Source organism: Semicossyphus pulcher, unplaced genomic scaffold (genome assembly GCF_022749685.1).
Source record: "Semicossyphus pulcher isolate SPU_LCO1_2020_fin unplaced genomic scaffold, fSemPul1.0.p SCAF_1, whole genome shotgun sequence".
Lineage (NCBI taxonomy): Eukaryota > Metazoa > Chordata > Actinopteri > Labriformes > Labridae > Semicossyphus > Semicossyphus pulcher.
In genome coordinates, this window is record NW_027211603.1 from 22,344,404 (window position 1) to 22,369,651 (window position 25,248).

Below are 25,248 nucleotides of genomic sequence, written 5' to 3' on the forward strand. Positions count from 1 at the left end.
ATAAAGTTCCAGCTCATGTTCATCTGTAGGGTTTAAACTGCATTATTACAGGAACTTCTGCTGTGTCTTGGGCAGATGCCCAAATATAGAGTTCCTCCACTTTGTGATGTCACAAAGTGGAGGAACTCTATATTTGCGTTCACAGCAGCCAGCAGACTGAGACTTTTTCAGCAGGGGATTACTTCAACTTACTTTTACCTACATATTTGAAACTTCACGCACATTAAGTACCGACATCCAACATTGTAACATTGTATATATATCTTAAAATGTGAAACAGCGTAATACCCCCTCTTTAACTCATACAGTGATGCACTGGCAGCACTCTCAACAGTTTTATGTAAACAGGCAAAAAAGGCCAAACTCCGGGTTAAAGATCTGCTCATATTTTTCCAGTTGAAGGTACTGTCTTTTACAGTCCTTAACCACTACCTGTGTTAAGCGGATAGATTTTGAATTGTAGAAGTAACAATAACTTATCCAAACACAGGATATTAACCATCAGTTATTCTATGATTCTTTTACATTCCCTTAACGGCGCAAGTTTCCTCATATTTCCATTTATTGTCAGTGGAATTTGGTATGGGCACACAGTCGGCTCTGGGCGCTCAGCCAGTAAACACCTCAGGACTTGGATTCTACCAATTTTGGACATCATAATCTCATCCATTATCCAAACTGAAGTAAATCAGGTGTTTAAATGATAATTAGCAAAAATCTCCTCTCACTAAATGTTCGAAAGGCCAGCAAAAGCTGTGATAGTATGTGTACAGAGTTGGACTCAGGCACTGAGGCCTGCTCTCAGACTCAGATCCTGTGCAAAAAGTATCACTGCCCATCACTGCAACAGCATGGGCTCTATAAACATGACTGTAAAAGCGCATAGTTCCTTTACTTCTCTATATTTAGTCATACGTGATAAGCATTGTATAACATACCAGCATTAAATCCCTACTGTTCTAAATGAATTGATTTGGCTGTGAGGTACAGGGAGGAAAATGGTGTTGAGTGTTAATCCAGTCAAATTGTTGTCTTGTACTGGGGGTGTTTTTTTTCGGGTAGCACCACTTTTAATAGAGCTATTGCTGTTATTCCACCCACGGAGAGAAGGATCCATTAGCTGTGTATCTGCCTCTGATCCCAGCTACTTAAAGACCTGACAGTGAGCTCAATCTAATGCATTAGGTCAGCCACTCCACCATAACACCTTAGTACACCCACAGCATGCCATTATCACGTAATGCATGCAGCAAGAGCGGTTCTGTGTGTGTGTGTGTGTGTGTGTGTGTGTGCAGGGATGCTTGTGTGCGTATGGTAAATGTCTACAGAGCAGAGCACTTACACGGTGAGCTATCAGAGTATAACAAGTTTGTGCACATATTATGCACCCTGAGTTTAGAACAATTTATTGGATCTGCGTACGCTGTATAATCTGTGATTGATTTATTGCACTGAAAACCCTTTTAATTTGAACCGTTGACAGACAGAAATATTTTTTCATAAAAAAGCGACACAAAAAGCAATTTGTCAGAGTGTTTGTAATTATTATGAAAAGGGGAAAAAACATGCATATACTGCAGGTATATACACACACAGAGAGTAACAACAGTAGAAAGCCATATGTGTATGCTTGCTCAACTCATCCAAGCCAAAGACAGTTTGGGAAGTCACTGAGGCACTGATGCATCCCATAACTTCCCCTGTAATTGCTCCACAGCTGTACGCTCTGACATTACCACAGTGAAATCTGCCTCTCCTCCCGTCCTCTGACACTCACGTTGAGGTGTGCTGTCCCCGTCGGATGCCTACTCACCAGCACAGATTCAAACTCTAGCTAGACCGAGCTGATCGTTTCTATTGACAACACCGCGGTGACTCCTGCTCGGGCTGTAAAGAGTTTGGTATGACTCCAATTATTGTGTGAGTCCCACATTGCAGCCCCAGCCCCCGATCGCTGCAGGTTGGTGCTCTGGAACATGCTAGGAATCAAATCCCAGCTTCCTCTGCAGGCCCTGTACCCCACTAATGGCTGTTAAATCTTCTTTTTTCAGTGACAGTCTGGCTGTTTCCATGTCAGATGCTCCAACTTTTAACTCTTTCAATGCCTAAACAATCTACTTTTACATAATTTTGAGTTAATCTTCTGTTACACAAACTGAAGAGGAAACTTAACAAAGGGTTTTGTTGCAGGATGCTATAAAGGGGACACTGCCACTTTTTACCAAAAAGCAGCAAAGTGACCTTTTGGTTTAATAGACTGTCACATTAGGGAAAGGTCAGATTTTTCCATTTATCAATCAGCCATGGGTCTTGTAGTTTTTCAGAGTAAAGCAAAGCTTGCTAAAGTAATGGTGCAAATACACGACATCATATATGCTCCTTTTACAAGTCAAATTCATAGTCAAACATATTTTAGGTATAGAATTAAACCACTCGTACTTGAACAGAATGTCCCTGTGACATTATTAAATAGTTAATTTTTGAAAGCAGTGTTGCACTTTTGTAGCTAGTTGGAGTGGATTCAATTTACGCTACTTTTTATATGAGTTGTTTTGTCTAGTGGTTTCCAACATAGGGGTTTTGGCCCCTCCAAAGTGTCAACAAATAAAGGTGAGAGGTCATGGCTGTGGCTCTCTGGTAGGTTGGCGATTGGATCTACTTGTCGAAGTGTACTTTGGCAGGACACTGAACCCCTAATTGCTCCCGAAGGCAAAGCCATCAGGTATGAATGTGCATAGCAGATTGGCCTAGTAGCCTGTGAATGTGAGTGTGAAAGGGTAAATGTGACATAGTGTAAAAGCACTTTGAGTGGTTTGAAGACTAGAGAAGCGCTATATGAGTGCAGTCCTATTACCATTAGTGATGTGCGAGTCATGAGTCAGTTGTTCAAAATTAACAACTCCTTTTACTGACTCGGGAGTCCTCAGCTGACCACTAACTCATTCACTAACTCACCCCTGCTACCCGCTTTTAGCCACTGCAAGCCGAGCCCTGTGAGAAAAACAACCACTTTGGCGCTTGTTTCAACTCGATACTCGCTCCCAAAGATCCGGCCCCTCCAGAGCTCGCTCCCTGCCCTGAGCTGAAGGTCTGACTCGAGTTACATGAATCAGTCACTGAATCACAATTTGCTGTGATTAATCGCGATGAATTGCTTTTTTTCTTCTTAAGACTGAAGCTTTTAATAATGAATATTTAAATGTAAAATCAGGAAATGGATGTAGAATCAACACCAAAGAAATATACTTTTGTTTAATAGCATCTTTTTAAGTTTAAACACAGATTCTCTCCTGTGAACCACAGATTTCCAATAAAACCCTCAAGGCCATCAAAATTGACTGAAAGACATTTTTCTTACGTACTACAAGAAATAATAACAAAACCCAGGCCTATAAGTGCCAGTTGAATTTCAAAACCATCATTGTCCTGATTCATCTTAAGCCAGGATGGTTCGGTGTGGCGGTTGTCACAGCACTGCTGCGGCGAGCGAGCTGCCCGATTGGCCCGCTGTCCTCTTCACAGTGCTGCTGCGCACGGGACAAGAGGGGCGGAGGCAACTCGGAGCTGTTAGCAGAGGAGCCATGAACTGCGATTGCCCTGAGCAGAATACATGGGAATAAATTACAATATAATATATTTCACTGGTCTGAAAAAGACGCTAAATTTGTCACTAGTCGCTTTTTAGAAAAGAGTCGCCAAGAGGCAGAGAGAGAGTCGCTAAACAGGCAACACTCACAGGAATTGCCACAGGAAGTAAACACAGCTGCGTTAATTGCGTTATTTTTTTTTACGCGTTAAATACATCAAATTAATCGCAATATTTAACGTGTTAATTTTGACAGCACCACTCGCTTTACTATCAGAAATTTATCAATCAGGTCAAAAAACAGTCAGAAGGTCTACAAGAGCTGCTTGATTAAATGTAATCTCCATTAATGTTAGCGGAGTGCTAAAGTTAGCCCGATCAGGTGACGGAAGTCTCTAGTGCGCGTGCTCTATGGGCTCATGGGCCGGTGGCGGGTTTACACTCTGGGTAACTGACTCAGGTGGCTCAGGTGACTCGAAAACCCGACTCTCTTTCGTGAGTGACTCAAACAAACCCTGCGATGTCGGCCTCCAGTGTATCTGTATTGTAAGAGATGTCCTCAGTTGCCTCCATAAGTAGGCCTAGCTTAATTAATGTATATATTATCACACTGTGTATAATACTTTAAATGTAAGGAGTTACATAGTGTAAAATGTATTGCGCCCTTTTAACTCCCACTTACGCTCACATTCGCCCATATCAACATTTACACACTGCTCACCCAGCATATGCATAACTATGTGAAATATGGCAGCAAAGAAAAGCTGTGCTCATGTAATATGCATGGAGTGTGTGTTAGCAGCGAGGGATGAGCTCATAATGGCGAGGAGTCGCAGCTTAAGGAGGAAGGAGCTTTCTTCATGAGTGGTCACACACACACACACACACACACACACACACACACACACACACACACACACACACCTACACACACACACACACACATGCTCACACACTTGTTTTTGACCTTTACAGTGTGTGGGAACTACAAACATAAACGAGACTACAAGCATGCACACACAAACACACACACACACGTGCGCCTGCGGTGAGGACCCGGAAACACATGGTGGATCAATGAGGTGCTGAAGTGTGACTGAGAAGAATTCAGCTGCTCCAACTGCAGGTAAAGTCTCCCTGCCGCTGTCTCTGTCTACCTAGGTCAGTGGACAAAATGTGTATATGTGTGTGTGTGTGTGTGTGTGTGTGTGTGTGTGTGACAGGGATAGGCGAGAAAGATATACAGCATGTAGTGAAAGGACCAGCAGAAGGAGACAGCCAAAGTGACCGAAGCGAGGCTGACATATTTAAAAAGGCAGAGGTTGTTGGTTGATAAAGAAGTTAATACACTTTCCAGACAGTGTCTCCGTCAGATCGTCAACAAAAGGACAAAGTAAGACATGTGAAAGAGGGTAAGAGCGAGGGAGCAGCCATGAGATAGAAACACACACACACAGAGCGGCGTGTTTGTGTCAGAGAGAGAAATTTGGATTGACAGCGTGAGACGATTCCGCCTCTTCAAACACATCGGAGTGTGGGGTTAATTTGTCTGTTATCCTCTTTTAATGGATCCTTTCATGACTGACCCGGCAGTTCATTGATACTGTGCGTGCTCATGGGAAAAGTCATTATTGTGCATGTGAGTATGTATCCGTATGTATCCATGCCGCGCTCTCTTTTCGGCCTTGTGTGCGAATATACGAGTGTATCTGCACAGAGGGGCTGGTTATGTGCATCAATTATTCATACATTTGATTTAATGCACAACTCTAATTCATCATGAATATTTTTAATTTCTCATATATATGATAATGTGTGTGTGTGTGTTTGTGTGACTTCATGTGACTGTGTCTGAGTGTAGAGAGAAGCTGTGTGTAGCTAGGCTCTGAAGGCAGGTCAGCTGCTGGCTGCACATCTTCAGTGATACACAACATGCACGGCTGCGTAGCTGCAGGCAGGAGGGTGGTCGATACCGAGATGAGGGGGAGAGATGAAGAGCAGGGAGGAGAGAGGTGTGGAGAGGGAGGGAGAAGCAATAAGGAAGGGGTGCTAGGGAGGGAGAAATTGACGAAGAGGGGAGGATTAACAGAAACACAAACACGCACATCGTGTCCATAATTACTATATTTTGGTACATCATGTGTGAATGTTTGGTTGATTTGTTGCATCAGGACAGTCATGATTTCAAATTTACTGAACACATATGAACTAATGCTGTAGGGGTCTCCACCTAACTCCTAGGTGTAAGTAAAGACAGAACACGAGGCGAGTTTAAGGGGAGGTAAGATTGACTGCAGTGTCAAAAGTACGAGATGTGCCTACTCCAAAAACTTTGTGCTTATCCCGGGGCTTTATGGAGGAAAAAGGAGAGAGAGGGTAAGGAAATAAGAGACAGAACAGGAGTTTTCGACAGAGGCTGAGCTGAACAAACACACTCCCACACACACTCAGTGTGTTTGTCACTAGCAAGCTATCATTATGACACTTGGTACATTGGCTGTTTGCGGGGCTGCACTAACAGTCCGCTGGTCTAACTCGAGCAAAAGATGTGAGGCAAAAATTTGCTTTGTGTTTGAACTCGCTGTAAGGACAGTCACAGTAACCGCATGACTGCAATACCGCCGTTATGTGACACCAACCGCAGTGTTTTTTTAATATAACAGACACGGTGATGATGCTAGGTATGCGTCCTCTGTGGAGCATTAAAATCTAAAAGGACGCAGTAAACTCAGTATCCATGCATCTTTCCATACAGAGCAATACATTATGAACAACAAACTCGTTTTAAAATCACAGTAATAAGCAGAAGAAACCTGGCTGTCAGAGCACAGCGGCTTCAACGAAAGACGAGCCGCGTGCAGTCTCGCGACATGCTTGTTTAGCCGCTACAACAACTAGCCCGTCACCGATGGCAGTTTTCATGTCAACAATTAAGGATCCGAACTTCGTAGTGGTTAATAAGCTCACGTTTCCACCGCTCATGCTGTGTTCACTCATGTCGATGATGTTGTACCGTCTGGGGGACGCGCTGTAGTTAAATAAACATACTGCAGTGTGTTCAGGCTACGTAAGTGTTTCACCGCCGTTAAAAAAATTCAGTACCGTGACAGCCCCAAATGGAAGACGAGACACAGAGATGTTCAGTGAGTGCTTTAGCAGCTTGATGGAAATCAAGTTTAATAAGCAACCGGCTCATTACTACCTTCCCTCTTTGTATATAAAAGGATCACATATCAAATGTTTTGTTCTTGAACTGTCCCACTGTTTTGTGTTGGTCTGATGTAAATAAGTCTGACATTTCCTCTTCCCCGTTCACAACCTTCGTAATATCTGCAAATAAAGCTTTTTACAGAAGAACCTTTCACACCTTTTAATTGCGTAAAGATGAATCCAGCATATTTACTCCCTTAAAGGAACATGCATGAGAGAAGAGCACTGCAGACACGCTGAGGTATTGGTGCAAGTCCGTCTTTAATAAAAGAAAGCGCCTGAAATGGGACACAAAAAGCTTAGTGAATCCGTCTCTGTTGTTGCAAAAAGGTGACATTATCACTCACTAATTATCTCCCACAAATCAAAGCGCTCATTTAAGAAGCCGTAGGGGTGGAGGCTGTGGTGTGAGGAGCAGGGTGTGGACAGCTTGATGAAACAAGGAGGGTCTGTCAGCTCTGCTAATTCCTGCGCAGGGAAACCCCCCGCAGGGAGGATGAAACTAAATTAAGAAGTGTAAACAGGGATTTCACAGCCTGGCAATGAGTCATGGAGCAAACCAAGCATGCCACACACACAAAAACACCCACACACACACAAGGATTGGACATACACCACAGGCGCAGGTAAATACAAACGCACTGAAGGCCTCGCATTGAAACACAACAGCTGAATGCAAATAAACAAAGTAAATGCATGAGCAAATACGCAGCTGAATGTTCAGACCTACGATTTAAAGCACTGATCTTCATGAACTGATCTCAGCCTTTTATTCTATGTCTGCACGTCTCCCCCGAGACCCCCTCCTTCACTTTGTATGTGCTAAAAAGATAGTGTGTCAAGGCGTTAAGAGGATGAGCTGGAGAAAGTGTTGCAGAAATAGATGGCTTGTGAAATTGAGCTGGTATTACATTTGAATTTTCTCATACTCTATTTAATAGTCGAGGGGACCAGTGAGATTTGCTGTTTTTCTTTAATTTGCATCTTATTCCTCTCTTTCGCACCCTTTCATTCACTCCCGTGCTCGCTCCCCCCCTCCGCTTCCCTTTTTTTCCCTCTCCAGTCGTTCGCTCTTGAACGCACACATAAAGACATGCAGGTAAAAAGCTTGAAATTAAATTAGACTTTAACAACATTTAAGAAGTCCTAAATCGCCACTTAATGCTTACTTATTATTTTAACACTGTCAGCATAACAACTCGCAGCGACTATTTATCAGCGCTATTTCAGTTGTCACGGTTCAGCCAACATTAAATGGCATTAAGTGTGCACTTATAACACAGCTCCTCAGAGCTGGAAAAACACAGAGGGAGAGAGAGAGAGAGAGAGAGGAGCACAAGGGGAGGCGATGAGGACTGAGAAACAGCAAAGAGAGAAAAAGAAACGGTGAGGAAAAAAAACAGAGGAGAGGCTGAGTGTGAAATATAGAGAAATAATGGTAAAAGGACAGAGGGCAAAAGGAGAGCGAAGAAGAGAGCGAATCTTTTCACAGAGCTGAAGCATGCAATCAAAAGTGCATCTTAGGAAGGCCAGTGCTCATTGTCTGTCTCCCTGTAGAGTCCTACTTAATGAGGTAAGCTGCCAAGCCTTAAAGTAGGAGGGGAATCAGCTATTCAGCCGCACAAAAGCAAGCTGGCAGACTCTGCATTCCCTCTGTTTCAGCGTCTCACACACACACACACACATATGCACACACTAACAATCAGACACACACCACCCCCCTAACCAGTTGTGTATTATTCACTATTATCCTTCCTGTCCTCTGACTCAAGGCCAGTAATCTATGAATAGACGTCTGAAACAAAACAAGAAGGTGGCCGAGGTTCCCAGCTTCGGATCAGGGGCCGCTCAGAGGGCTCAGAAGTGTTGGGACAGGGTTTGGCTGCAGGAAGAAGTATAGTCTAAGAGATTCTGGAGGTTAACAATATAAAAGTGAGGAATTATTCATCAGCCCAGGTAGCATTAGTTTATAGCTTTTTAGGTTATTACTTTTGTCATATAAAAATGTATGCATAATGTCTCCCTGAGCATATTGAGTTGTTTACTGGCAGAGCTGAGGTCTAGAAGGTAATGCTATCCATCTTTAAATCCAAGTTTGTAACTGCTAGACTAATTTAACACTCCTCCAAGTGCTGTGAACATCAAGTCACACCAATGCAAAGTCAATCATTTGAGGACAAGTTAAAACATAAAAATACGATCAAATGAGCACCTGCCCCTGGAGCCATTGATAGAATGTAATCGATAGAAGAAATAATATTTGGCGCCATAGCTGTGGAGAAAGTTGTACAAACAGCTTGTGGTTTCGCCCATTCGTCATTCCTACAATACCCAGCATGCATTGCGCCCCTTCCTCTGTAAGGAACGGCCCAGCTAGAGACGCTGGAGTGAAATACTACTGGTTTCCAGGCAGAGTGGAACAGAATCCGAAATACGACAAGCATATACCGGTGGATCGTCTAAAAAATCTTCAGGCCTGCAGTCTACATTACAAACCTGATGAGGTTCCTCAAGGCACCTCACGGATCACATGATGTCATTTTATGGCTAAACACTGCAGACATCAGAGGCGGGCGTCCTAGATTGAGGAAGTGTAGTTTAGTAAGCTCAATGGCCTCCGCCAGATGACATGTTTTACATAGTCTGGAGGTTTTCCAGGGTCCATTGGAGAAGCGGATAGCTTCCTCCAAAGGCACAGAGAGAAACTGCATTTTTGTCCTACCATGATGGCATTAGCTCCCCATAATAGCATGATAGGACTGAGGTTGAAAATTGGCGAACTGGCCCTTTAAGGCTTCTTCATGTTTTTTGCAGCTGAATTCTAACTAAAATGAGAAACCTTAGCAGAGGAAGTCTGGTCTTGTTTAGCTGCAGTTAGCATTAGGAGTAAATATCACATATCACACTGTGTCTGGCACTCAAAGGGAAGTTGGTAAGTTAATTATGGTCGGCATCCTAACAGTAGTTCTGTGAACAAAAGAAAAGTCTTTTAATAGGGCTTTTCAGTGCTGCCAACTCATCTTGAAATCTATGGACACTAGGAAGAAGAATATGTGTTTCAAAAAAGGGAGAGATGTGAGCTTACTGCTGAAGGAAATGTGAGGACTATTCATGAACATGGGGTAGTATATGAGGTGTGACGGAAAGAGACACAGGAGAAGTGTTAATCTGAGAATCTACCTGTACATGCTTTCTAAGAGGAAATAAGTGTAAAAGTTTTCCTGTATAACTTTGGCACATAATAAAAGTTTAGTTTGTACTTCCTTTATTTTCTATTCACTTTGTTTTATTGAAAGGATTTTGAAATTTGCTCACTGCAAGAGGGATGTTTTTATATAGTTTCTTTTTTTATAACCAAACTTCTCCATGCATGGGAACTCAAAATCCTACATCAGAATAATGTGCTTTTTTAAAGAAATGGTTATAGGTTAATTTTCAGGAGGAGAGGAGAGGAGAGGAGAGGAGAGGAGGGAAGAGGAGAGGAGAGGAGAGGAGGCTGTAGCGTTGTTGTAATTCAGAGCAGGTCTCCATTGATTGACTACACACGCCTGACACTCCACAAGCTCATAAAGCCCTGTGTTTACCCAGCATGCACACTTCACTACATACAGACTTGTGCGTATGTGTGCTCTCGTCTATAAGCTTTGAGCCTGTTCAGTCAAGGTGATGAAAAACATGCAAACACAGAGTTGACCAGAGTTTACTTTGTCTAACTCAGACTGCGGAATGACGTCCCTTGAGTACGTGACAAATCAAATCAGTGAGTTCCTGCATGTAAAGCCTTGTAGCAGAGATGTGTATGTATACTTTTAAGTGTTTGTGCAGGACTACTTTACCTTTCGCACATTAACCCAGTAGCCTATGATGCGGTCTGTGGCCTCCGGATCCTTCTGTGTCCACTGCAGGTTGTAGGAATAGTTGTTCCCTTTCAGGATCCGAACTGGGTTTGGCGTGTCAAAGTAGAACTCAGCATTGTAGGGTTGTGCTGTGGGGGAACAAAGTGTCTTTAATAAGTGGCACTGAAGAAAAGCCCCCATGTTGAATAAAGAGACAAGAGAGATAGACTATTCTCCGATGGATATTCACTCACCGGATACATTGAATGTGCAAGTTGATGTTCCCGCGCTGTTGCTGACTCGGCACTCATAAGAGCCGTTGTTTGTGGGTTCCAGCTTGAACTTGAGCTCGGGCGTCTCTTTCAGGTCGGGCATTGGCATACGGATGAAGTCGCCGTTACGGAACCAGCGTATGTCTGTGAGGCGTGGCGGGTTTGACCGCAGGACCGTACACCTCAGGGTCACCATCTGATAGTTCCTGGAGCGCACATCCTGGAAGACCGGGTCCAGTATGGGAGGATCTGTGGAGACAACAGGACTTTGAGCTGATTCAGCTGTGATGTGAATGATAGAAGTGTGTGCAGTCTATAAATCATGTCATAAGTATATCCCTTTAACAAATGCATTCATTCTTTGTACTCTTTACTGAAAAGAACAACTTAATAGCAGTGTTTATGCTTGTTTTGATTTGACAAGTCATTGATTATCCTGAAATTATCATGCACACTGATTCCAGTAATTTTTGTCGCTCCATCTAAATATACTCATCATAAACAAATGCATTTCAGTGTGTGTAAACATCAGTAGCCTTAATGTTATTATAATTATTAATAATTATTTCATTAAGACAATATTTAAGTGACCAGTGAATACCTTATTCTATAATCTATATGAATGATTATACAACAGTTAGTTTCAACCAAGTATTCTGATTGGAGGCATTTCATGAGTGCTGATATAGAGAAGAACATCACTGGGACTTTTCACTATGTGTATCACTCCGCCTCAGCCAGGTGTTCTAAATACTGTTAATTGACATTACAGCAGGCTGTGTACATGTCTATATTAATCAAGATGGTACCTCTGAATCACACAGCAGACTCTTATTTCACTGGTTGATGATCAATTAAAACATACAGATAAGTGTACATGATGAAAATCAACTGATCTGTGGTAACCTGCAAACACAGAATGCAGGAGAATGTTTGTGTTGCTCGGCAACAACAGTCCAGTTTCAGTTAAGTTGTGAAAGTAGTTCAGTTGGTATTTTAACTACTATTTGCTGCTTGTTTAACTGTTGTTTAAAAGCAATATCACACTCAAGGTTGTGATGTTGTAGTGACTATCAGCACTGCTGTGATTCGGTCATAAGCACAGCTTGCAGGCTGATGATATTCAGTACAACGTCACTCCCTCTCATGTGATAACGCTTAATTCCCTGGTTCTCAACTGGTGGGTCGGGACCCAAAAGTGGGTCGCAGAGCTGTTTTCAGTGTGCTTAAAAAAAATAAAGTATTTGAACAACATGCGTATCCTTTGACGTGCGTGCAGTAGAAGTATGGTTTCTTCACACGCCATGTATGCACTGACTGGGTAATCCCAGCTACAGTTACATTTACATTCTTGAAACTTACCCTACAGTAGTTGCATTTATGTTGCCCTTTTTCAGTTTGTTTCTCTTGAAAAAAAGGCTGTTAATGGAACGAGTTGTAGAGGCGGTATGTTCTTCTTATGCACTGCCGCCTGCTTGTCAATTTGGCTAACTGTTACACTGTTGTGTTTTGTGATGTTGACATACTGCGATGTTTCGTTCTGTCTCAGGCACAGATTTTAATTTAATAAATTTGACTGGTTACAAAATGTGGGTCTCGATTCGTCACTAAGGAGGTGGTGGTGGGTCCTGAGAACCACTGGCTTAATTGAACCATTCATTTATGTGGAATAACATCTCTATATATGTGCAATGCTATGAAGTGTTATAATGTGTCTTCCTTACAGCACATTATCCACTATTGTGCTTCAAAATGTGATACCTATCCTCACATGCTCACTTACTCTGATGTATAAAATATTAGGGACACTGTGTTTTTAGCAGACGGCTGAATGGAATCCGTGTAAAACCCCTTACTCTTAATCTTTCTTCATTTTAAAATATTTGTCATTCACAAAGGGGGAGATGGAGATCGACTTAAGCAGAAAAGCTCGGCGACTGAGCTTAAAGATCCACACAGGCAAAATGGACCACTGCAGTGTGCATACATCTTCATCATCCATGTCTGATTCTCTCTTGTCTAATCTCCATTTTTCCTGCAGTGAAAATTTCCTCAGAGCTTCAGAAAACATTTTGACAAATCATCCTCCACAGAGCGACTGCCACAGGGGGATCAGGTATGTCTATGAGGCACCATTTCCCATCCCTGCTGCTAACCGGTCCTAACCAGCTGTAATTAACCTGTCAGCAGCCATGTACGGCTCTGCGGTTAATGACTGACTAGCTGCTGTTGCCCCCGGGGTCAGCCAAGACTCAACACGGGCGAAATGACTCTGCCACAAATCACCAGCCGGCTAGTTCAACCCCCCTGGCTACTCACGGAGATAATAGGCAGGATGCTAATGGTGGTTGTGTCGTACAAACCGTGATGAGATCTGGTGTTAAGGCCCCCGGAGGTGAGGCAGCGAGACTGGAGTCCCTTATGAATCAAGTTTATCAGACACAGATGTGTAATTAGAGTCTAATCTATGTTATGCCTGTAATTTAGACAGATAGGGCGAGGGATGAAGCTCAGTACGGGGAGAGAAAGAGACGGAGACGGAGAGAAAGATAATATAGGAAGCAGGGGAGAAGACGGAGACAGATGCTTTTGTTGTGCTCGATACAATGTGGAAACCTCTGGGCAGAAAAACCGTCCCAGGTGTAATGAAAATAATAATAGGCATTCAACTAGGAGCTCGCATAATCACAGTGATCTGAGGGACAAATTATTATGTCAAAACATATGATAAGGGAGGAGTCAGTGTCATCCCGGCCCTTCAACAAAAGAATACAACGTGATGATATTTTCAATTATAAGCTTAAACCGAGCTCTATTTTACAGATTTTATTGGCGTTATTGTTTCACTTAGGAATCTCTCTTTAGTCATAAATTGTTTTATTGTTAACATTTATATTGTTTTAGCTTTGTAAGCACTTTTAATTAAAGTAATTCACTCACTCATCTTCTCCAGATTAGAGACTGTATCTCCCTCCTCTCTCTTCACCGCGCTCGCCTCCAACTAGTTCAGAACTCAGCAGCTCGGCCTCTTACTGGTTGTAACAGACGACATCACCCCAGTCCTGGCTTCACTACATTGGCGTCCTGTTGCTTTTAGAATTGATTTTAAGATTTTGCTGATCACTTTTAAAGCACGTATGGGTCTGGCTCCAAGCTACGTTACAGAATTGTTGACACCCTATGAGCCAGCCCGCAGCCGCAGACCCTCGGGTGGGGGCCTTCTGCTCGTTCCAAAGTCGAGGCTTAAAACCAAAGGAGGCCGTGCCTTCGCCATCAGGGCCCCTCGACTTTGGAATGAGCTGCCTGAGGAGATAAGTCTCGCAGACTCAGTGACATCTTTTAAATCGCTTCTTAAAACTCACTTTTATTGACTTGCTTTTATGTGATGTCGTCTTCTTATTGACTTTTAATCATCTTTATAACTTCTTATCTTACTTCATTCCTTGTTTCTATCTTTATAGTACTGTTATCTCTTTTATTGCTCTTATTTCCAGTATCCTTTTTATTGCTTTTTATTGTTTTTATCTCTTTTATTTCTTTTTATTGCTTGTATCTCTTTTATTGCTTTTATTTATTTTCATTGCTTTTTTTCCTATCTTTTATCTCTTTTAGTCTTTTATTGATTATGTCTTTTATCTCTATTTTTCCTCTCTATATTTCTCCCTACTTCATTTATTCTCTCTGACTGCTTTTTATTGCTCTTACCCTTTCTTTTTCGTCTCCTCTCTCTCTTCTTTTGTCCCCTTGGGCTCGCGTCTGGCTATGTTGTGTGGTTCTCCAGTTGCTTTCTGGGTTTTGTGGTTTGCTTTGCTTGATTGTCAAAGCACTTTATAAAATGTTTCTAAAGGTGCTTATACTGTCTAAAGTTTTTATTATTACATGTAACCTGTGTCATTGATCAGAAAGTTGTCCTTTTTTGGAGGCAACCACAACACCGTTTGGCTCTTGCAATTTTGAAATGCAAAGCTTTAATGAAACAACAGCTATGCTGTCTGTGAGTAAAGCTTTTACTCTTTATTCTTGTTGCAGGTGTATGAAGCCAAACCAAATCCTTGTTTGGAATTTACCATTCTGTGCCTGCACTCCAGTCAGAGCAACACAAGTGAGCAGCTGCATGCTAAGAAGACTGAAAACCACCCAAACATTTTACTTTTCAAACTCTGTTAGACACCCAGCATGTAAATGCAACATATACAAAGCATCCCACTTTCTTATTGAATGAATCTAAATGGTCATTTACTGCTGCCAGTGATTTGACCTCTCGTGTCACCTGCGCTTCCCGCAGCCACGACAGTGTCATGTGTTAGAGCTGAGGGATGGGCGGGCGGTCAAAGGTCGCAGTGTAATCCTATGGGCTGATTAGTGTTAGTGGTCACATACCATGCTCCTGCTTATAGACACACACATGCATACTGATGCCTATCTGACTTTGGAAACAGGTGGCAAGGGTAAAGAGAAGCAGGCAAACTGTGGAGAAACAGCGATAGAAGAAGGGAGCAGGAGGAGGAGGAGGGAGGAGAGGAGGACGAGTGTTGGGAGCTGGTTTGTGAGCAGTTTATAAATCATTCCATCCCCAGCAGAGTTTTGTGGACAAGTTTTTACAACACTTCACCTGGCCTTGAGTGTTCAATTCAACAATCATGTAAGTTTCGTAGCAGTAGGTTGTACTTCTGCAAGTCGTGGGGTTACTTAAATTTCGAACCCAACTTTTTACCGTCTCTGGAGCATTGTTTCTGCATTTGTTTGCTGCTCATTCAAGACTCCACACGGCAATGTTTCATAGCCAGTAGACCATAATCCATGTAAACACACCATCGCTATCTGTCTTATTGAATGCAAAATGTATTCCATCCGGGAACACAACACTGACCAAGCCAAACATTTACAGTACACAAAGAGGAAATCAATTTACATGAGACCCGGAGAGGGAGGAGGGGGGGTGAGAGAGGAGTAAGGTGCGACGAAGGGGGAGAGAAACAACGACAATGAAGAAGACAAATGACGGGGAAAGTGTGGTGTGAAAGTGAGAGAAGTTGATGATTGAGTATGGGAGGTAGGGGAGAGAATGAGAGAATGCAGGATGCAGAAAGGGAATGACAAGACAGAGAGAGGTCCGCTCTCATGGCCAGCAGTCAGCTGATTGATGATGATGAGAATGGCAATGAGGAAGAACAGCCACCTCTCTTGGAGGGGGAAGTGAGGAGGGGATACAAGGCGGAAAGAGGAAGCGAGGGAGGAAAGAGTGGCAAGAATCTGCGTGTCCACTTAATTATAGCTGGCATAAAAAATGATGGCATCCTTCCCTAACATCGATCAGCTCGGCTAAACGGAGGGAGACAAAACAAAGCTGATAAAATAAACAAATTAAGGAAACTGGGAGGAGCGCAGAAAGGGCAGAGGAATCTATCTGTAGGCTGTAGCTGAGAAGTTCTCCTCTTTTATGCTGCTTTTCTATATGCCAAATGCTTTCCCTCTTTTCCAGCTCTCTCGCCTCCCAATCATACATTTTATTTCTTCGCACCTCGCCATACCCTCCTCCCTCCCTCCATCACCCCTAACCCTGCTTTCCCGTTTCAAGCTCTCTCTTAACCCCGCTCCTCTCTCTCCCGCTCCTGCTCATGTATCTGTGTCATCTCTCTGTTGCTCTCTCGGTCCAGAGTGGGGTGGCCACCTGGTCCATTAATCAGACTTGGCCGGTGTGGACAGCAGAGCTCACAGAGCGCTGCCCCTTCCGCCCCGCCTGCATTAGCAAACCCTGTAAATCCTTCACAAAAAAAGGAGAGGAGGAAAGGAGAGGGACATTGCTCCTTAGAGGCCCAGTAGAAACACAGACAAACACATTTTTTGGTCTGGCTTTTAGGCTCAACTGTTTCTCTTAAACTCATTAAAAAGTATAGTGGCTGAGTTTGTCCAGAGTGTACTTTTAATTGCTCTATCCACTGGAATAAACAGGTCCCTCTAGTTTAGCTTGATCGCTAACATAATAAAGCAGCTGCAGCAGGAATGACTCTAAAGTGAGCATTCTCAAAGTGATAATCTCAAAGATTTCCATGTAAATAAATGTCTGTTAAGTCACCATCTATCGCCGAATGAGGTAACAGAATGGTGATTGAGCCTATGGCCCACTGATGAAAGCCTTTGCATTTGCAGTATATAGTATTATTATGGACTTGGTGTCTGAATTGAAATGAATAAATTGTGATGAGTCATATTGATCTCTGACAACAATATTAACATCTCTTCCTGTAGTAAAAGTCACAGGCGTAGATAGTAAAGTAGGTCAACACTTCCGGTGAGATTTTTCAAAGTAAAAGCCTGATCTAGAATTCTGACGCTCCTCGTTTGTACACAATGCTTTTATTTCGAAGTGTTTCCCGGGCCGTTGTTGTTGTTATTTTTTTATTTTGTAACTTTTCCAGGAATTTATTTCATCGATAAAGTCACTCACAGGCTTCTTATTGCGGTTCCTGCTTAATGTTCTTTGAAATAAAAACGTAGTCATAAGTCTCCCGCAGGCCATAAGTATATATGTTAGTAAAAATAATCATGTATATCAATACACTTGAGTGCTACCTCTCCCCCTCACTCGCTCTCCGTCTCTTCGTCTCAGCTCATACGGTTGTTTTCACTATGTGTTAATTAAGGTCCCATTTCTAATGTAAATAAGATCATTTTCTGTTAAGACCAACCCATGGAAACCTTTAAAACAAAGACCTGAAACTACCGCTGGATATGCGCGCTGTGCGACGTAGGTGAGGACAGAGGACGAGCAGGGGAGGAGCAGCCCCGCCTACTCCCCGAACAAAGTATCCAGAGCCATGTAGAGAGAGTCACGTCAGTGGAGGTCCAATATGCTCCATGATCCGCCATTGCAATGTTACAACTCTCTCTTTCTCTCTCTAGGGCTCTGAAAGTACCGTCACTCACTCATTTACTCACTTATTCAGTCAGTCTAAAAAGGAAAGCGACCGTCAGCGAGGAAAATTAAGAGTTACAACCGGAGCCAACCGTGGACGTCACACATGCAACACTGTCTGGATATCTGGGAAGTGTGCTCCCGCAATTACCGTTTATCACCAGAGGCGAAGCTGAGATCTTCGAGATTATAACTTTAAATGTAAAGGAATATAGGCCTGGAGTCTGAAATACATTTATCCAGATAGATGGCTAAGACCAAAATACTAGCCGATCTGAGAATTTTGGTCAAAGAGGGACAAATTTCATCCTCTGAGTTGCTCGTTGAATCAAACTCCAGGCCTCTAAATTTTCCTCTATTTTAAGTGTTTTTGATGTAGCACTGTCCTCCTTGCATGCTCATGTTTTTATTATATCTTGTTGCCTTCAAACTCGATCTTGTACACATGGCACACTGGGAGTGTGATGAAAGGGTTGCATTGAAAACTGAATTACAGCTAAATTAATAAATTAAGTGAATTGAATCAAGCACTTAGTAATGCAATGGTACACTGCTGTGCAAGGCAGCAGGCGTTAAACCGTACAGTGCACAAGTGACTCATATAATAACATGTCTTTTAACACTGGATGTTACTTAAAAGCTTGATTTAACTGATGCACCGAAAGCAGCAGAAAGACCTGATGAAGCTTCTTAGACAAGCATGAGTTTTGGTGTCCTTTCATGGAGCTATCATGGAGGCTTAACAAACTACACTCCTTGGAGATTTTTTCTGGAAGATTCTCGTGTTTGATTTTACCCATTTGGTACTTTATGCTACAAGAATGACAACACTGTCACTCATAAGGTAAATCAGCAGGGGACACTTTGTAGCTGCTGCTGATGACACGTCTATGGCACACTGATTTTGCCCACCTGGTGTGCCAGCACAATCGAAGCACATCAAGTGTCGGTAGAAGAGGCAGAAATGTACATGCAATTGTGATGGTATTCTGAAAGAGCATTTATGTGTTACTTCCTGTTTCCAGTGCATGCACTATTTCCCTGAAAGTAAAAGTAATGAGATATAAAATACAAAGAAAGGCAATGGGCAGTTGGAACATGCTTGAAACTAGCATCTGCAGAGCACGCACATGCAGCTTTGGGTGACAAGTGATTTCTAATGGTTGGATTAGATAAACGAGGGTGCCTTAAGTATGCTTATATAAGGTTGAGAGTTTTTGACAAAATCTACTTTAAATTCATGTTTCACATTATGCTGCTTCATCCTGTACGTGCAGGCAGAGGAGCAATGATCAAAATTGACACTGCTCGGTATCATGAGTATCGAAATGATTCGAGTATTTCTGAAGTTAAGGAAAAGTGGGTAACCTCACGGGAAGGGAAAAGGTATTGAACTGATGTGTAACTTAAGCAAGACAGATCCTATTCCTTTCTCAAAGCCCATCCTCTGGGGGTTTCATCATGACAGACCCCACCGGAGCGCTCTCGAAGGGGAAGGGGGTTAGAGAAATCTGCCTTTAAGCTGAATAGGTGAGTCCTCATTTTCACTCTCCCTTTTTGCAATCTTTACATTATCGTACTTTACCTTATGTGTCTTTAGGGTACGTAGTTTTTCAGGATGGGGAAATGAGAAAAGTGTGGTGTATTAATGGATCTGTGATATTATCATAAAAACAAAACATTTTATGGCCCATGGAGGTTTACTCAAAGTTTTTATTGGAAAGAACTCAACTAAAAGAACTTCTCTCACACAGGGCTTTTATACTTTATTTGCGCATGATGCCGGCTAAATATATTCTTTCTGCCAGTATCACAAGTATTAATGTTAATCACTTTACCTGCCCAAATATTTACACTCAACTTCTTTATTTCATTCATTACTTCTGTTAATATTATGAGTTCCTGTTTAAAGCTGCATTTGTTTTAATTCCATGTATAATGCATTTTACTTTGTTTACTACTGCTATTATGTTTGCTGCTACTGTTGCCCAGGGATCATTAAAGTTTCATAATATCCTTTCTTATCGGAGCAGTAGACAAGATGCAGCAATAGCAGTGTTGAGAGCAGTCATAACCAATCTGGACTTGTTTACAGCAAACTGCAAGAAATGATTCTCTCTACATGCAATCTGAGCCTTCTGCTGTGTGATCTCAACAAGGCTGTTGGATCTTGTTGTACGGAGCTCTCTTGGGCCATGATGATCTGATCCACACATTCGAGCCCAAGACAAACTTCCCTTTTTGTCCCTTACCTGTATAGTATCATATTTTACTGTATAATGTTTTTATCATATCGTATTGTATTGCACAGTATCATATCTTGTATGGTATCATATTGTATTGTGCCTTATCATACCGTATTGTATCATATTTTATCTCATTAAATCGTATGGTATCATATTTTATTGTATCATATATTATTGTATCATATTGTGTTTTACCCAGGCTTGGGGAGTAACTGAATACAAGTAACAGAACAAAAAAAGGCAACTGTATTCTGTTGCAGAAAAAAGAGGTTATTACATTACAGATACATTTATTAAAAATGGGGATTACTAGCAGGATTTCAATTTTAAAATACATTTCAAAATGAAGACGATATAATACCAAAGACTGGCGTCTCATTTCTAAACCGTCCGTGTGACCGTATCTGATAAAAACACGTCACGACACTTCACGACACGACACACAAGTCTCACAACACAACTCCTCAAAGTTGCCAGGAGCAACATCGCAGTACAGTGCCAGTTCTACCTTCCATCTGTGAAAATGCTGTCATTATCCAAGGACTCTGCATTTAATTTTAAGAAACATTTCCAGGTAAGACCAACCGCAGCTAAAAATGTTAGCTAACCTGTCATATTCTACTGCTACTACTGAAAAATAGTTTGTGACTGTGGTGATGGCCGCAGGTAAAAACACAAGCCCCAGACTGGAATAAGTTTATGGCAGGTAACTAAAAGTTTGAGTGTGAAGTAGTGTGAATAGCTTAACAAAGTAAATGCACATAATTACCGCTATTAATTTAAACAGGCGTTCGCGCATTACAAAAGTATTGACATGTCTTTTCTCTTGTCTTTATCTGCAGATTTAGTATTGAAGTAATCCAAAAGTAACTGAAAGTAATCAGTTACTTTACTTTAAAAGTGTGATACTTGGATTAGGTTGCTGATTACATGTTTTAACAGGTAATTAGTAACTGTATCAGAATACATTTATAAAGTAACCCTCCCAACTCTGATTGAACCATATCATACCTCATCATTATTTTATTGTATCACATTGTATGGTATCATATAGTATCGAATCATATTGTATCATATATTCTATCATATCGCATTATGTTGTATGGTATGCCCTATTGTATTGTATAGTATTATACCGTATTGTTTTAAGTCATATTTATCCTATAGTTTTGTATGGTATCACACTTACACTGCACATTGAGCTGGACATTTGCCTCTCTTCGTTTGATGTTGAGCCCGTTGTATGGTGCAGTCTGGCACCGATATACTCCCATCATGTCCCTGCTGACATTCTTCAGCCTCAAGCGACCATCAGGGGTTTCCACCATGGTCTGCCCTGAAGGCATCAGCAGGTCTTTTTCCATCCGTGACCAGAGTATAGGTGGACGTGGTTTGCCATCCACGACCAAGCACACCAGATCAGCGTTTCCTCCCTCTCGCACGCTGACCACCTGGCCTCCAGGTGGAACGGACAGCATTGGTGGGGAGACTGAAGGAACGGGCAGAGACAGAGGGAGAGGAATAGTGAGAAGAAGTTTTATTCAATTTATTATATTTGAATTATAAGAAACTTTAATTATGTATGTGAAAAGTCAAAATGTCTTCGCAACTACACTGACTGCTGCAATAAAGGAGACGATCTGCATACATTTTTCAATCATTGTGGTTTCAGAAATAAAGGTAAGGAAAATGTCATATATTTCAATCTGCAAGTTATACAGAGAGGTATAATAACATTTGCAATACTATTATTGAATTTAATTATTTTTGTATCTACGCTGAAGGATAAACCTTGAGATATTCAATTTTGTATCCAACCTTCTAAATTGTGTAGGCCAATGAATAAATGTTCAAGTGCACCTGACAAGTACAACTGCAGGAAAAAGGAAGGGTTAACACATCAGGAGGTGGAAATGGCTTAGAAAACACAGATGGTACGAACACATAACTGCATAACGGAGACAGACGGAGAGTAAGAACAGAACACGACATTTACGAGGCTAATATTAATGGACAATCACAGTTTCAATGCAACATAGGGATATTAAAAGGTATTACAGCTCAATATCGACTGCTAACGTTATGGGCAACAGCCTATAGATGAGAGCAACCCACCCGGGTACTTTGCCCAAAAGTTGTGGCCCCGCCCCTTTCTGGTTGAAAACATTCCCTCTAATAAGAATGGCAGTAATGGGAATCCTGGGGTCTTTGACAATTTAATAACTTAGAATATCTTACAGTTTTAATGCTATTAAGTGCCCAAATGCAATTGCCAGTCAGGCAAACAGATCTATTATGACTTTTCTGATGAACGATCTGCGTCGTGACCACTTTCAGGCAGCCTGAAACCACAGAGCTCACTTCTTTCTGCCCTTTGTGGAAGTAAAAAAATCTTAAATCATTTTTTATCACTGTTTGAGACACAACATTCAATGCAGAAGCTTAAGGGCATGGGGCTGCAAGTGATTCTTCATCTACCGCCAGCACTTTAACAGCGCTTGTTTTCACCCAAAAGGTGGCGTGGTCAACCTGGCGAACGGGAAGTGACGTGTGGCTTCTCTAATCTATTCATTAGAGCTGAACTAAGAAAGTCATAAAAGTTTATTAGTCTGACAGAGTAAAAGGGAAAAAGAACATCTCACCACTGTTCTGTGAGATGTTGACATCCACCCGGAGCTCCAGCACCCTGCTGCCCGGGAAGTTTGCCACACAGCTGTAGGTAGCCAAGTCCCTGAACTTCATGTCAACGATCTCCAAGCTGCTGGTGCCGGGCGCCATGTCCGGGTCGCTGCGTAGCAAGATCAGGCTGTCCGAGTTGAAGACTGGAGCACCGTTCTTGTACCAGGTGTAGTTGACCTTGTCCTGTGGGGTGGCATCGACGTGGCACGACAGCTTGAGGTCCCGACCCATCTGGATGGTCTCGCTGTCCTTGTTGGAGTCAGGTGTAATCTGGAAGGTCAGGTTGCCCATAGCTGTGTGCGGTAGTAGAGGGGTGAAGAAGAGGAGAGAAGAAAGGGTTAAATAGGTGTTGGACATTGGGATTGTTAAGTCTTTAAAACAATAATTTGTAAGGAAAATCACATCACCAGTATTTTTAAACATTTTGCTATTATATTCTCTTTTCCACATATACATATACTCCTCCAAATTAGATTTTTAGACAGGAAGAACCTCATGGAACAACTTTGTAATTCATTCACAAACATCCTCTTCCACATTCAGCACTTTCTACACCAGGCACTATTAGCTGTTATTAAACGGCTGTGTTAAATACTTGATCCTGATTGGTTAATTCGGGCATTCCGAGGTCTGCTATTTCTCTGCAACTGACTGTCGCTAAGAAGAACAGACCGTTGCTAGAAATGCGGCTCTAATCACACAAGCCGAAGGACTAACTGTAATCATATCAATCCGCTGAAAGAAGGTTATTTACAGAGGAAAAAAACAGCGGAGAGAAATCAAGAGAGGTTTAAAGGTGCAAAAACTGAAAGCTACGACAGCGAGATCTACAAAACTGAAGACGGCACATGAAGTAAATATTAAACAGAACACAGTACGGGATACGGCGGTGTTTAAAGACGGTGAATGGAAAAGAAAATGTCAACAGACTCTGACAGCGGCGAAGCAGAAAACCTCAATCAGGTGCTGATTCCTGCAGTCTGGTCCGACTTGTCTTGCTTTATCATCAGTGGAAATGTTTGCATTTAATGTGATAATAACAGCTAGCTTATTTTAAGAAGGCTAGCCATTGCTATGGACGCAGCTCTCACTGTGAGTGTAACTGACTATTTTTAAACAGAAATTTAATCATTTTTAAATGAATAAAATCATTTCAACATCAACATTTTGTGTCAAATAATGTATTGCGTACGTAAGTAGTCGTGTAATAAGCCAGATAATGTATAGTGAGCAGGTTGTTATCGCGGGATGGAACCGAATGGAACTGCACCCTGAAGGGGTTCCTCCGCGATATACATCATCCCTAACTTAAGAAGCATAGACATTATAATGAACAATGCATTTGTAATGATTGTGTACTAGTATGCAAAGAGAGTTATATTTTGTCTGTTTAGCTGCTATGGAAAGGAATATAAAAAAAACATGTTTTATAAGCTACTAAAGCATCTTGCCCCTTCCTTGATACTGAAAGGAAATGGTAACTCTTGCACCAGCCTGGTCGTAGCATCATGGTTCTAACTTTGGTAATGGTGCATTTATTAAGAGTTACATTTCACATGTTGATGTATGAGTGGTGCTTGGCTTAGAAGACTATGTGGATCTCTCTACTGTATGATTATCATGTGTTTATTAGTCTCTAACATGCTACATAACCTTATTTTAAAAGCACATATTTACATATGTCATGCCAGTTTGTTTAATATAAATTAAATTTGACACAAAAAATAAAAGCCATAGGCCATCAGACAGAATGACTTGATATTAAGAAGAAGTGTATGGAGGAGGGGGGAGACGGCTAATACAGAACTGTAGATGAGTTTGTAGTGTGAGAGGAATGAGGAGGGGGCAGAATGACGAAAAGACACCAAAGGAAAAAGGAAATTGAAGAAGAAAGAAAACGAGTGAGAGGAAGAAGCAAATTGTGAAGGAGGAAGAGACAAAAGGAGCCAGATCCAGAATAAAATAACAGGGGGATTAGGAGGAGGGGGGAAACAAAATCAAGGACAAAGAGTTACTCTCACACTGTCACATTTAATTTTCAGTTTCAAAGGCTGCGTTCTCCCAACAGATTTCCATGTTGAATACAAAACAGCTCTCTGTTTCCCAGCTGAGGGGAGAGACAGGAGGAGAGGAGGAGAGGAGCGCTTGATTTAAACTCCTTTCCAGCTTGTTAACAAGATGCTTGGGTGGAGTCGTGGATATAATGCATTGACCATATGGTTAACAACTTTACCTGGTTAGTGTGGAGGCATTGTTGTGTGTGTGTGATGTGGGAGCATTTGGTGTGCATGTATGTGTGTGTGGAACTGTGTCGGCTGCTAACTGCAGGCTTTTATTTCACTGACTGAACTCTCTAGTGTGTGTGTGTGTGTGTGTGCGTGTGTGTTTGTGTGTCTCATTCAGCGCCTCGCCACCTGTGCTGGTGTGACGATGCGTTCAGGCCCATTAAGCTAACAGGAGAAACCCATCCAGCATACGTTCTCTACAGTGTGTTAACTAACAG

The 25,248-nt window shown here is 42.0% G+C and overlaps 1 protein-coding gene across 1 annotated transcript in view; it reads right to left on the bottom strand.

Annotated features, from left to right (window-relative positions):
• LOC138584386 (MAM domain-containing glycosylphosphatidylinositol anchor protein 1) overlaps positions 1 to 25,248 on the bottom strand; it is a 198,632-nt gene that overhangs the window by 35,605 nt on the left and 137,779 nt on the right. Inside the window, exons 8-11 of the mRNA XM_069656644.1 lie at positions 22,709 to 23,038; positions 21,256 to 21,555; positions 10,887 to 11,153; positions 10,633 to 10,781 (exon numbers count right to left, since the gene is read on the bottom strand). Coding sequence (XP_069512745.1) covers positions 10,633 to 10,781; positions 10,887 to 11,153; positions 21,256 to 21,555; positions 22,709 to 23,038 — 1,046 coding nt within the window. The remainder of the gene's footprint in view (positions 1 to 10,632; positions 10,782 to 10,886; positions 11,154 to 21,255; positions 21,556 to 22,708; positions 23,039 to 25,248) is intronic.